The 12505-nt window shown below is 57.6% G+C and overlaps 1 protein-coding gene across 4 annotated transcripts in view; it reads right to left on the bottom strand.

The window, feature by feature from the left end:
- Positions 1-630: 630 nt before the first annotated feature.
- The window catches only part of Synpo (synaptopodin), a 38064-nt gene continuing 26189 nt past the window's right edge, over positions 631-12505 (bottom strand). For 3 of the 4 annotated variants that reach the window (XM_042692207.1, XM_042692208.1, XM_042692206.1), the window contains exons 2-3: positions 7851-10201; positions 631-2267 (exon numbers count right to left, since the gene is read on the bottom strand). In XM_042692207.1, coding sequence (XP_042548141.1) covers positions 1617-2267; positions 7851-9881 — 2682 coding nt within the window. In that variant the 5' untranslated portion in view covers positions 9882-10201 and the 3' untranslated portion in view covers positions 631-1616. Of the gene's footprint in view, positions 2268-7720; positions 10202-12505 lie in introns of those variants that run through there. The other variant, XM_042692204.1, reaches the window with a different exon arrangement.

Here is a 12505-nt window from a genome sequence, read left to right as displayed (position 1 = left end):
AGTCCCCTTAGCTTGTTACCCCTGCTACAATGAACCCTATAGCAGGTAACGGCATGTTATTCATGTAGTTATTCATTATTTACTGAGTTGCATGCCCTCTCATACTCCTACCAACAGGGCCTGGGTTCCGAATCCTTAGGCCTTAGGTACACTCGTGATCACTTTTTTATTCAAAAATACCCCAATTCCCCCTTCCCCCCCAACCAGTTCTATTCTGATGCTAGTTTTTCCCTAGCCTTACCCTGAAGTGCTTGGTCTAGTGTTATCCTGACAGGTAGTTAAGTCCAAAATTAACACTGTCCTTCACCTTACCAACATCCTAATATTCTTTCACTTGTGTTATTTTCCATCCTCACCCAACTCTGACCCCAGCCCCCACCTCTAGGGGCACTCTGGAAACCAAGACGTTCAACTACATTCCTCCTGGTACCTGGCCTAAGGATTGGAATCACAGCCACTGAGGAGTAAGGGTCAGGCTAGGGCCTACAACCAGGATTTTGGAGGCCCAAGTGCATTGGGAAAGAAACAGAATGGACGGTGGCCATTGGCACAAGGTGGACACTGGGTTTGAAAGCTGAAGCTAAAGCAGGGGGAACTTCCTAGGTGGACAGAAACACAGGCCAACCTGGCCTAACCCCTCACCCACCCACCCAAGCTTATCTGCCTAGAATTCAAGCCCCATCCTCCTCCTCCACCCACACCCTACCCACTTCCTAATACTATGGAATGCATTTCAGGACCAGAAGAGCCCTCAGATGGTCTTAAAGACCATCAGAGCCAAACCCTGCCAGAATCTCCATGCATCCTGGCCCTGGGTTTCATTTTCTGTAACAAAGAACTCTTTTGCTTCCCTCTTTCCGAACAGGCCAGCTCAAAGTGGGGACAATCAGGTAAGGCCACTGGGTAGCTCTACTTCTTCTCCCCATCCCCTTTCCCCCCCGCAGCTCAGCTGTTATTCCAGAACCTACCAAGGACAGGCTCAGAGAGACAGAAGAGCCAGAGGCCCAAGGTTAAGGCCTGGGAAACTCATCCCCCTCCAGTGTTCCTCCCTGGCTGTGAAGATGCCCTGGGCACCGAGTTGGGGTGGAGAAAGCAGCATGGCATGGCACGGGGAGTGGAGGGGCCAGCCGGGCACCTTGAACCGGCCTGGGAGATCTCTGTAAAGGTCATCTGGTAAAAATAGAGCTTACTGAGAAGGGATGGAAAACAGCTGTTCCTGCCTGGGGCTGGTGCCAGAAAGCCTTAGTCAAGCCATGGCGCGAGCATGAGGTCTGGCCTAGGCTCTTCTAAACACACCCTTCCCGTGCCAGGCTGGAGAGGGCAGGGCCCGAGGGGAGAAGGGGCCGCGTGCCCGGCAGCCTCCTCCAGGCACTTGTGCGTAGTGACGCGGGGAAATGCGGAGGCGGCCTGGGCCAAAGCCACACGCCCAGCTGAGGACGAGGAGGGCCTGGCCCTAGCCCGACGCGGGTCCTGCCGGGCCTCAACCGGCGCGACAGAGCCAGGACCAGACCTCGAGCCCGGGCGCATCTCTGGGGCTCCGGATGCGGCCGGAGCCCTGGGGCCTCGGAGTCAGGTCCCGCGCGGCTTCCCCGGGGGAGGAGGGGGTGGCGCGGGGCTTAGGTGGTGCAGGAGGCCGCGGTGGGGAGGCTCCCGCGCTTGAGCCGCAGGCTGCCGTTCCACCCGCGGGGACAGATGTTGTACCCGAGGATGCCGGGCGACTTCAGCCCGGAGTCCTCGGAGTCGAGAGACACGTCGGAGCCTGTGGGCGAGCGGCGGTAGGGGAAGGGCCTGGGCGGCGCGGGCCCGGAGAGCGGCGGCCCCGGGAGGCTGGCGGCGAAGGCGGCGCCGCCGCGGGCGGGCCCGGGGCGCGGGCCGGCGGGCAGCGGGGAGCGCAAGCGCGGTGGCGGCGGCGGCGGCGGCGGCGGCGGCGAGCGCATGCGCGGCGGGGAGAAGGGCCGCAGGCTCTCAGCGCCCGCTGGCCGCGGAGAGGCGCTCTTGCGCCGGGCCGCGTTGATGATGTTCCGCGCCAGGAGCGCCTGGAGCTGACGGCTGGGGGCGCGCGTGTCGGCCTCGGGGCGCGGCGGAGACACGGAGCGCTCGCTCCACGAGGGGGACATGGGCGGCGGCGGCGGCGGCGGCGGGCTGCTCACGCTGCTCCCGCGGCCCGGCTCCCACGGCCCCGGGCTCACCCAGCCGTCCAGGCTGCTAGGGGGCCGGGACGCGCCCGGCGTCCAGGGCGGGGAGGCGGGCCGGCTCTCTGGGCGGTCCTGCGGAGAGAACAGAGGGCGGGTGGCGTTAGTGAGGCCCGGGGCCGGGGGCCCCCCCGTGCCGCCGCCCACTAGCACGGGAGGACGGCGCCCGCGCCGCGGACGCTCGGGGCCCAGCCCGGGGGCGCACGCCTGTCGGTCCAGCATCTCCCGGGACCCGGGGCCAAGCCGGCCTCCGCAGACAGAGCCCAGGGCGCTCATCTCCAGTTAGCGGCAAAGACTGGAAGTGCGGCGTGGCCCGCGAGGCCAGCCCCGTTCCAGCCTAAAGCCAACAAGAGCCGGGCACCAGGTGCCAGTCTAGAATGCGATCTGGAGCCTGAACGGAGGAGATGGCCGGGAGCAGACAAGTCACGGGGCCGAGGCCCCTCTGTGACGGGGGCCTGCGGGGAGCCGCGAGCGGAGCGGCTCTGTTCTTTCCAGGCAAAAGAACATCGGGAGTATTAGCACGTCCTTTGGACGCGCGTTGCTGTAATACAACAGGCTGGGAGGTTGGAAGGCAGATGTGAAACTAACCAGTCATTACTTATCAAGAAAAGAGGGAACAGGGGGCAAGGCGGGCAGCTTCCCTGCGTGGGAGCAGCGCTTTTTAAAGGCATGCACTTTCTGTTTGTTTTGATTTTTGGAACTAGATAGTTGTATTATCTATACAAAATCTCAAAAATTAAAAAAAATTACTACTGTTCAGATTGAACCCCACAGGAAGAGCCTTTCGCTCATTTCCGCAATTTTCTGCCTTGGGTGCCTGAGCAGAGAGGAAGTTCACACCGGCTGAAGGAAACACAAAAGGAAGTTGGGCCCAAGGCAAGTGACTCATGCTTGTAATGCTAACTACTCAGATGTGGAAGACAGAGGTTTGACACCAGCCTGAGAAGGAAAGCCTCTGAGGTTCCATCTCCAACTACCCAGCAAAAGGCTAGGCTGGAGGGGTGGAAGAGCACTCATAAAACAAAACAAAAAGGGCAGTTGGGTCACACTCCCCTGGCCAGCATTTCCTCTTTGTACTTCTTGCCAGCATGGAAGGGAGAAAAGAATGTGGCTGTTTTTTTATTTTTTAACTTTTTTTTTTTTGGCCAGTACTGGGGCTTGAACTCAGGGCTTGGGCACTGTCCTTTATCTTTTAGGCTCAATCATGGTGAGCTACCACTTGAGCCACGGATCCATTTCTGAGTTTTTGTGGTTCATTGGAGATAAAGAGTCTCATGGAGCCAGGCACTGGTGGCTTATGCCTGTAATCCTACCTACTCAGGAGGCTGAGATCTGAGGATCGCGATTCAAAGCCAGCTGGGCAGGAAAGTCCATGAAACTCTCATCTCCAATAAACCACCAGAAAACCAGAAGTGGTACTGTGGCTCAAGTGGTAGAGCACCGGCCTTGAGCTGAAGAGCTGAGGGACATGGCCCAGGCCCAGAGTTCAAGCCATGACTGACCCCCCAAAAAAAAACAACCCCTCCAAAACAAACAAAAGAGACTCATGGACTTTCCTGCCAAGGCTGGCTTCAAACCTCCATCCTCAGATAATCAATTCTCAGACTTCAGTCTCCTGAGTAGCTGGGATTAGATGCCTAGCTAAGTATGGCTCCATGAGGGTGGGTGCTGAGCTCTTTGAGTTTAGAAAGCACTGCTGTGCTGTGCACTGTCACACCTGTTTCTTACCTGTTATATAAGGAATTTTCAGTTTACAAGGTTCATTCTTATCCTTGATTCTTCATTAATGTGAAAATTAAGCTTATGGGTATAATAACAGCCTGGTGTAGTCTGTGTGTGTGTGTGTGTGTGTGTGTGTGTGTGTGTGTGTGCTCACGCATGCAACTATATACTGTTCAAAGTCTACACCATCTTTAAGCAGACTGGTTTGGAAGTAGAGGGCTTGGAAATTCATGCCTCCTGTTTCTCCTAAGTCATCCAACTGTGCATCTGGTCAAATGCCAGCAATAAGCAGTCCATGTGGATTCCCAATGGAATCAAGCTCACCAACAATCCATCCATCCATCCATCCATCTATCCACCCATCCATCCATCCATCCAAGTCTTGCGGTACAGCTAGTCCACTTGCTGTCTCCTACTCGGTCAACATCTAGAACCATCCCCAAGATCCATTCTTTCATCCAATCAGCAGTCTGCCACAATTAACCCAGTCATCCTTTCAACCAATCACTCTAGTTCCTCCCAATCGAAAGGGAGCAGAAGTAGATTGTATGTATTTTCCAAGCAGAATGCTGTACCTGCCAAGGAACCCAGATCCAGAATCAGAGCCCTTTAACTTAAAGGAGAATGTTACGCAACAGCCCAGAGAGGGAAGTTTTGTGGAATGGTAAGATCAGTGACATTTAGAGGCCTCCTGAGGACATCCAAGCTCCCAGTAATGGGATAGGGAGGTTAAATCTCAGTATGAGACTCTTCCTTCTTTTATTCCCAGGGTCAGGGTTGTGTATATGTGAGCCAGAGACCCTGAACACTGCTGTATGGTTGTGACGCATCCCAGGAGACTTGAGTTTAGGCCACCAATGGGAAGCAGACATCACTGTGCAAGAAGTGCTTAGAGGGAGGTCTTGGCTCCAGGGCCAGACAGGAAGAACTAGAAGGCTAAGACCAGAGTCTCAGGGCCAATGCCATGTCAGGAGGACTTAGGCATGTCCCAATGCCCAACTAGAGTTGGGAGGTGGGGACAAGAACACACAAGCCAACTAGTCCACAACCACTGAGAAAAGAGGGCACTTCCATCAGTTAAGGAGAACTGGGGGAACTACGGTAGTCTAAAAAATCTCTAGAGAGTTCTCTCTGCCTTTTGTTCACAGGGGACTACTGGATCCAAGAAATAGAAGGAGTCACGGAATTGAGCCAAGTCTATGAAATGAACTGGCTCGGGAATGGGTTGGAATGTGAGGGGAATGTGCTGCTTACCACCAGCATCCTTTGGAGGCAGGCCAGGCCTGACCTCATCCTAACGATGTCTGGGGACTGTACGTGAGGGAGGGAGGCAGAGGGGTGCACAGTACAAACAGCATAATTGTTCACTTTCTTCTGTAGGGCTCAATGCACTGAACTCCCTAGAAAGGCAATGGGTGGAAATTCTGAAAGGAGCACCCATGGTCTATCCCAAGCCCTCCTACAATCCTGTCATTGCACAGAAGGGAAACTGAGGCCAATGGTGGGAAGGGGTTGCACAAGGTCACATGGGAACCAGGTACAGATGTGGCAGCTCTCTCCTCTCTGGGCTTGATGCTCTTAAGGATCCAGGTAGTCACGGTGATGAATGTGGGAAATTGTCAAATTTAGGTCATAGCAGGGAGGAGACCTGAGAGAACTGGAGAGTGAGTGATGTTCAGTGCCGCTTCTAAAGGACCCAGTTTAACCCGGGCCATAGGGACAGTGTGTTTCCCCTGTGCCCAGTGTCCATTTGGCTCACACTCTCGGGGGAGGAGAAAAAGGAAGGTGACTTGTGCCAGGGCCAGGGCTGCCTTGGGGAACAGGTAGGGTCATTCTCCCTTCTAAGACAGCACCTGGACTGTCCCCAGATTCACACACACTGCAGGTGTGATACACACAAAGCAGCACACACGAGGATACAACCTCCCTTTCACACACAACTGAGCAGTCCCCCTCCCCTCCCAGGCTCCAATCAGGGAGGTGGGAAAGCACCCTAGAGCCACGGCAGCCATAGCAAGGAAGAAAGAAGCAAGACAGATTTGAGGCAGAGTGTATTGAGAACAGGAGAGAAAACCAACTTAGGGAAAGCTCAGCCTGGCTATAGACGCTGCAGGACAGAGGGAGGGGCTCTTCCACTGCAGGGGGCCACACCAGGATGAAAGGTGGTGGGGCAAGGCCTCATCCTGCTCATGCTGGGGCTTGGTGTGAACAAGCTGAGCTCGCTCACTGCTCCCCACGCAATCCCCTCTTCCGTGTGGAATGAGCTCACTGACAAGGCACCCCTGTTCCCATGGAGACAGGCCGGGAGAGCTCACGAAAACTGCAGGCTCAGCCCAGCATGGGCACCGCCTCCACCACCCTTCGCCCCTCTGGGAGCCCAGAAATAGGGCTGGGAAAGAGGAAGTGGGTGGTCCTCACCCCCAGTCCTGGGAAGCTTCCATCTGAATCCTGTCTCTTGGTCTGTGTTCTCTCCCTTCCCCCCCTCCACTCCCCACAGGGCCCAGTTTGAGGAAGGGAGGGCTCATCATCACTGGGGCTAAGGGTGGATTTGAGACTACCTGAATGGAGAAACTGAGGCCCAAAGATACCCAGTCAAGTCTGTGAGACTCCAGGTCGAAGTCTCAGATTTTTCCTCAAAACTCTAGGGTCCCCTGAGCAGCTGAGTCTTGCTCCAACCCTGTCTGCACTTGCACTGTCCCTCCGCAGTCCCCCCTGGCCCAACCCGGGCTGCTGGCCCTGGGACTACTGCAAATGATCACATGCTCATACCTCACCAGGCTGTCCTCACAGACACATACATAGCTCTGTCTGCCCCTCGTCAACAGCACATCCCTTTCCCTTCCTTCCCAGGGGCCAGGCTCATCACTTGCAAGGCTTTCTCTCCCAATGTACCAGCCCATCTTCTCAATCTTCAGCAAGAAGAACCTTTGTATAAATGAGAAGACAGGAGACCAGAGAGGGACTGTGACTTGTCCAAAGCCACACAACAAATGGAAGATACACATGGGACCAAAACCTTCTTCTCCTTCCTCTTTCTCTGGAGCCTGATCCACTGCGCTCAGGGGGCTCCTTGTAGTCAAGGAGATTTTGGCTGCAGTGGAAGCCAAAGCTACTCATTAATTAGGGGTCCCTCTCCTAGCAGTATGCCACATCTGCACAGCCTTCCATAGGGCCCTCCTCTCTCAGGGATCCCCTGGACTCCCCTCCACCCCAAAACATTGAGGTCAGGCCAAGTGGAGGCAGCACTGTGGCTTGGTTCAGGAGTCTCCTAAGAAGAGCCACATCCTTGATAGGGAGTTGAGGCAGTTTGGTAGAGGAGCAGGAAGGAGACATCAGACGATGGTGGTGGGCCAAGTCCGCATCAGAAGGACCAGGAGAGGAGAAGAGAGGGAGCAAGGCAAGCTGTCTGGAGAGAAAACGGTCTCCGAAGGACACAGGAGGAGGAGACAGGAGCTGGCAGTGAGAACCCAGCAGCAGGAGGAAGCTATTAGGAGCACAGGCCCGTGAGGGAGAGACTGTTGGCTGGCAGATTCTACAGGCACTGGCAGGCGCTGTCTGCTCCAGAGTCCCCACCAGGACCCCTCAAGGCCTTCCCCCAGCAAGACGCTGGCATCATCCCTGCAGCTGTGTCAAGGCTTTAGGAGGGAGTTCTCTCTCCCAAGACCCTCCTCCCCACCTACACATGAAGTCCAAGCCCCTTGTTGTGGAGAAGAGGCTGCAACAGGTCAGAGAGGGGAGGCTACTCGCCCAAGGTCCCACAGCTAAGCTGATGGCAGCAACAGGCCTTGCACCATGGACTCCCCATTCTCTTCACTCGGCCCTATGCCTATTTCCTGTCACATCTGCTTTCTGGGTGGCCCTTGGAGAAGGGCCCTGGACAGGTAGAAGGATTCCCTGAAGGAGCCGTTACTTGAAGCAGAAGGAAGGCTTCCACACCTGAGCTTCGATCCCCGCGTTCCGGGTGGAGAAGGAGGGCCGGGGGGCCTGCTTGGCTCTAGGAGACCACGCCCTGGAGGGAGACACGGGGGAGACGTCACTGCCGTAGGTGGGGCTCACGGCCGAGGGCTGGAGGCCATCCTGGCCCGGGGAGGCGTAGAGGCCCGGCGCGCAGCGCGAGGGCCGGGCCAGGGCGGGCGAAGGCGGAAGGCCTGCTCGGGGCAGGCTGGGCACCAGGTCCAGGGAACTGGGCTTGGCAGGGGAGGCGGCGCGAGACGAGGCCGCTCGGGTGGAGGCCGAGCGGGGCGAGACCAAGGTCTTGGCGGGCTCCTTGACGGGGGAGAGGGCGAAGAGCGAAGGCCGCGCGTGGCAGGGCTGCCTGGCGGGCTCAGGGCGCAGCACGCCGTTCTCGGGCAGGTAGCCGTGGTAGAGGGAGGCCGGCGGGGTGCGCGCGGGGCTCAGGGACGCCACGCGGAAGGCCCCGGGCGCGCTGCTGGCGTACTTCCAGGAGGAGGGCAGGGACATGGTGGGCGACGGGCAGCGGGCCAGCTCCGCGGGGCCCGAAGACTCGATGACGTACTTCTCCATGCGCGACTGGCGGCGCGCGTACAGCTCGGCGCCCCTCCCCGAGGCCTCGGGCAGGCTCTGGGTGGGTTTGGGCTTCGGCTTGGCCTGGATGCGGGGTGACTTCAGGCAGGAGGCCCACTCGGGGACCGCGTCCTCAGCGGCGGGGCTGGCCCTGTCCCGCGCGGCCTCCTGCTGGAAGTTGGAGGCCTCGGCCCCCAGGGCAAAGGGCTCCTCCTCGGTGCCCGCCTCGCCCTGGTCCCTCTGCCTCCGCTTCTCATCCGCCGTCTGCACCAGGTCCAGCAGGTCGGGGTTCGGGGTCACCTTGGGCTTCTCCACAAAGGTAAACATGGACTTCCGGCTACCCCTGCGCGCCATGGACTCCTCCAAGATGCCCGTCTTGCTGGAGGGCACTGCCTGGCCCTTCGGACGAGAGGGCCTGGGGTCAGAACTGGGGTACAGGGCAGAGTAAGAGGGGGGAGACCTAACCCGGGAAGCCAGGGGGGCAGCCGACAAGGTCTCGGCGTAGGTGGGAGGTGGGGCGAAGCTCCCCAGGGGCCCCCGCTCCAGGACCGGGCTCCGCTGCCCGACCAGCCTCCTCTCCACCATGGGGCTGTGGGACATGGCGTGTCTCTGCGGCCGGGGACTCCGGTCTGCCACGCTGGAGGCCTGGGGGGCCGGGGTCTTCTCCCCAAGGCGTCGCCTCTCCACCATGGGGCTCCGCTCCATCTGGCCGCTGCCCCCGGAGGCCTGGATGCCAAAAGGCCTGGCCGTCCTGTTCACCACGGGCTGGGGCCTGGCGAGGGTGAGGTGGACCTCGCTGGACACCTTGGTGGGGGTGGTGGCCGCCGGCCGCCCCGACAGCTCCGGTTCTGCTGACGGATGGACATCGACGAGCAGCGAGCTGGACATGAAGTCTGGGACGGCGGGCCCGGAGCTGGGGATGGCGGAGGCTCCTCGGGAACAGGTGTTGGCGGCCGCGGGTGGAGTGGACACCTTATCGACAAGGAGCACGCTGGCCCTCACCTCCGTCGGGGCCTGGGGCTGCCCGTCCGAGCGGAGGGCGCTGGGGCTGGCGTCGGGCGCTGTGCCGTTCTGCGGGCGCTGGGCCTCGGGAGAGCTCTGCGGCCGGCCCTGCGGGGCGGCCTCGGCCGGGGGGTTCTGATTGGCGTCCTCGGCAGCTGCGCAATTGGAGGCCGGGGTGGTGAGCGGGGCGTCGGGTGCGGGAAGATTCTGGTTGAGATCCACAGCTCCATCCGGAGGAGGATCGTGCGCGTCGTGGGCAGGCGGAGGGCTGGGCGGCGCCGGCTGGGCCTCGCGGCTCTGGGACAGGTGGAGCCCGTTAGCTGTCAGCAGGGCTGCATTTTCCTTTAAGTAAACCACCAGCGGCACCTCTTCCTCCTCACTGGCTACCTTCTCCAGATGCCGCAGTAGACTGTCCTCCTCGGCGGCGGTGTACCCCTCCATGCTGCGGCCCGGACGCCCGCGGGGGAGGCTCTGGGGGCCGGGGCCTTGCTCCTGGGGGGAGGTGGGACTCAGGTCCAGCCCCTGGGCATTGCCCGTGGGGCTGGCGCAGCGCACCCCGAGGGGCTCCTGGCCGGGCTTCCGGCGGCCCTGGCCTCGGCTTTCCAAGGTGAACTCGTTCGCCCTTTGCCTGCGCCTGTGGAAGAGCTGGACCCCGCGGGAGCTGGCGCTGGGCGGGGTGGTCAGCTGGGCCGCGATCCGCTGGCTCCGAACTTTGGCTTCTTTCAGATCCTGCTCGGTGACGTTAGTGCTCCGGCTCAACGCTGCGGGAAGGGACAGAGGGCAGGTTAGCACACGGGGATGGGGCAGGGACAGTCACTGTGACACCTAGTAGATGCAGATATGGAACATCACCAAGCCGAGCCCCTCACCTTAAAACTTCAGGCCCCCATTACATCTCTCACTCAGCTGCCTTCAGCCTTCTCTTCTCTTGCTAGGCTCTGCCACACTAGCGTTCTCGCTATTCTTTGAAAATGCCAAGTATGGCCCTGCCCCAGGACCTTTGTACTATTCCCTCACCATGAAAACATCTTTTCCCAGATGGCATTCCAGGTTGGTTTCCTCTTGCTGTGCAGCTTCAATCTTACCTCTCTAAAGGTAAGATGTAATGATACATCTTCTGATGTATCATGGATTATTGATCTGTTCACCTGGCTTGGCATGTGTATCTATGTTGTGCAGTAAATTATGCCTTAAATTATATATATATATATATCCAGACATGAGAAAATAGTGGCTGGCCTATAGTGGACATGATGAAGATTGCTGAATGTGTAAACGAACCCCCAGAACATTTTCTCTGAGCCTTTCTTAGGGTCCTTTGTACTTCTAAACTCACAGAATAGTAATTTAATTTGATTTTTTTAATAGAGAGCTCTCAACACCCTTCTTCTTAGAATGGGCAATATATCCACTTTTATTTATAAACATAGATATAAACATAAGAAAAGGTGTTAAGTGAAAAATGTCCCTCCCACCCTGACGTCTGAAGTTGCAGCACCGAAGTTCTTGCCATTTTCAGGGAAATAATCTTGTTAAAATTCACACGTTTCCACATTTGAAAGTACTAGGTTGGGCTAATTTCAGCACTGACTACACTGGAACACTGTGTCCTTTCCCTGAATGCTCATACGAGCAGCAGTGAGCGTCACAAGTCTCTGTTTGGCAGAAGGGACAACTTTTGCTGACAAGCCCAGACACTATGTGTCCCAAGGTCACACAGAGAAGGACTAGAATCAATTCTCAGCCCCAGCTCAAGGCCCTTTTGGGAAGCAGGAGTGGGAAACAGTTTGGGGGTGCTCTGAGTTCAATCTGGACCTTGAAGTCAGGGATCCTGAAGTCAGGTTCCCTGAGGGCAGCCATTGCTCCTTCCAGGCAGTGTGCCTAGCTAGTACACCGTCAGTGCTCAAATTGTGCTTGTTGAACAATGACTGAAAAAAGGGCTGCATTAAGGAGTGAACTGATTGGTGGCTGGAGGAATCAGCCTGTGGCAGGAGTCACAAGCTTAGTCAGTGGCTGGGTCCAGGCCACAAAATGACAGGCTTTCTAGCTCCAACTTCCTCCCTCCCTTCTTCCCTCCCTCCCTCTTTCCCTTTCTCTCTCCCTCCCTCCCCAGGGCCTGGTTTACCTCCCAGGCTGGAAACAGTGACAGCATATAACTGGCCTCACCCACCCATGACACCTGTGGCTACCTGGTAGCACTCCTCTCCTTACCAGGGCACTTCATGTAAAAGAGAGAGACAGAAACAGAGAGATAGAGGTGGGGGGGGGGGGGTTGGCCAGGCTGCTCCTGAGGGGCTCTCAGCCCCCATAGTGCTCTTTTCTACTCTGCTTCAAATGAGTTCTCCTGTCTTGAATCCAAGCTGTGTGACCCTGGCACACTTCCCCACCTCCCAGAGCCATCAGGTCTCAAGATGAGAAGTGGGGGAGCCCTTGGTGCCCAGGACACTGCCTGCCAGGGGCTCATTGGCATCAAGCCCAGAGGACAAAGCAGGGGGCTCAGGTGACCCTAGGAAGAGCTGGTGGTCGGTGACCCCACTGTGCTCTCTGGAAGGAATCAAAGCTAGCAAAGACTTGCAGCATAGGTCCTGGTCCAGGAAGCCACCTAGCAGGGGATCCCAAAGTTATGGGGAAGCATGGCTAGAGCACAGAAACTCAGAATCTTAGAGGTAGCCATCACTGGGCCCAATTTTCCCCTCCCTTCTTCCATCCTATGAAACCACAGGCCTGTGCAAGCCTCTGTTTGCACACTCACAAAACATGATCTTACTACTTCCCACTAACATTCATTCCTTGCTACAAGGTCCTCTGACCATTCATTACCTTCCACTTTCCTCTGTGTGTGTGTGTGCCAGAATTGGGACTTGAACTCAGGGCCTTGAATTCTCACTTGAACTGAAGAAGATGGTGCTCTACAACTTTAGCCATACCTCCACCTTCAGCTTCCACTTCTCTTTTTTTTTGGGGGGGGGGGGAGGGGGGTCCGGTCATGGGGCCTGAACTCTGGGCCTGGGCACTGTCCCTCAGCTCTTCAGCTCAAGGCTAGCGCTCTACCACTTGAGCCACAG

This window comes from Dipodomys spectabilis, unplaced genomic scaffold (assembly GCF_019054845.1).
Source record: "Dipodomys spectabilis isolate Male_0828 unplaced genomic scaffold, ASM1905484v1 ptg000147l, whole genome shotgun sequence".
Classification (NCBI taxonomy): domain Eukaryota; kingdom Metazoa; phylum Chordata; class Mammalia; order Rodentia; family Heteromyidae; genus Dipodomys; species Dipodomys spectabilis.
Note: the sequence above shows the minus strand (reverse complement) of the source record. Positions and strands in the feature narration are given on the sequence as shown.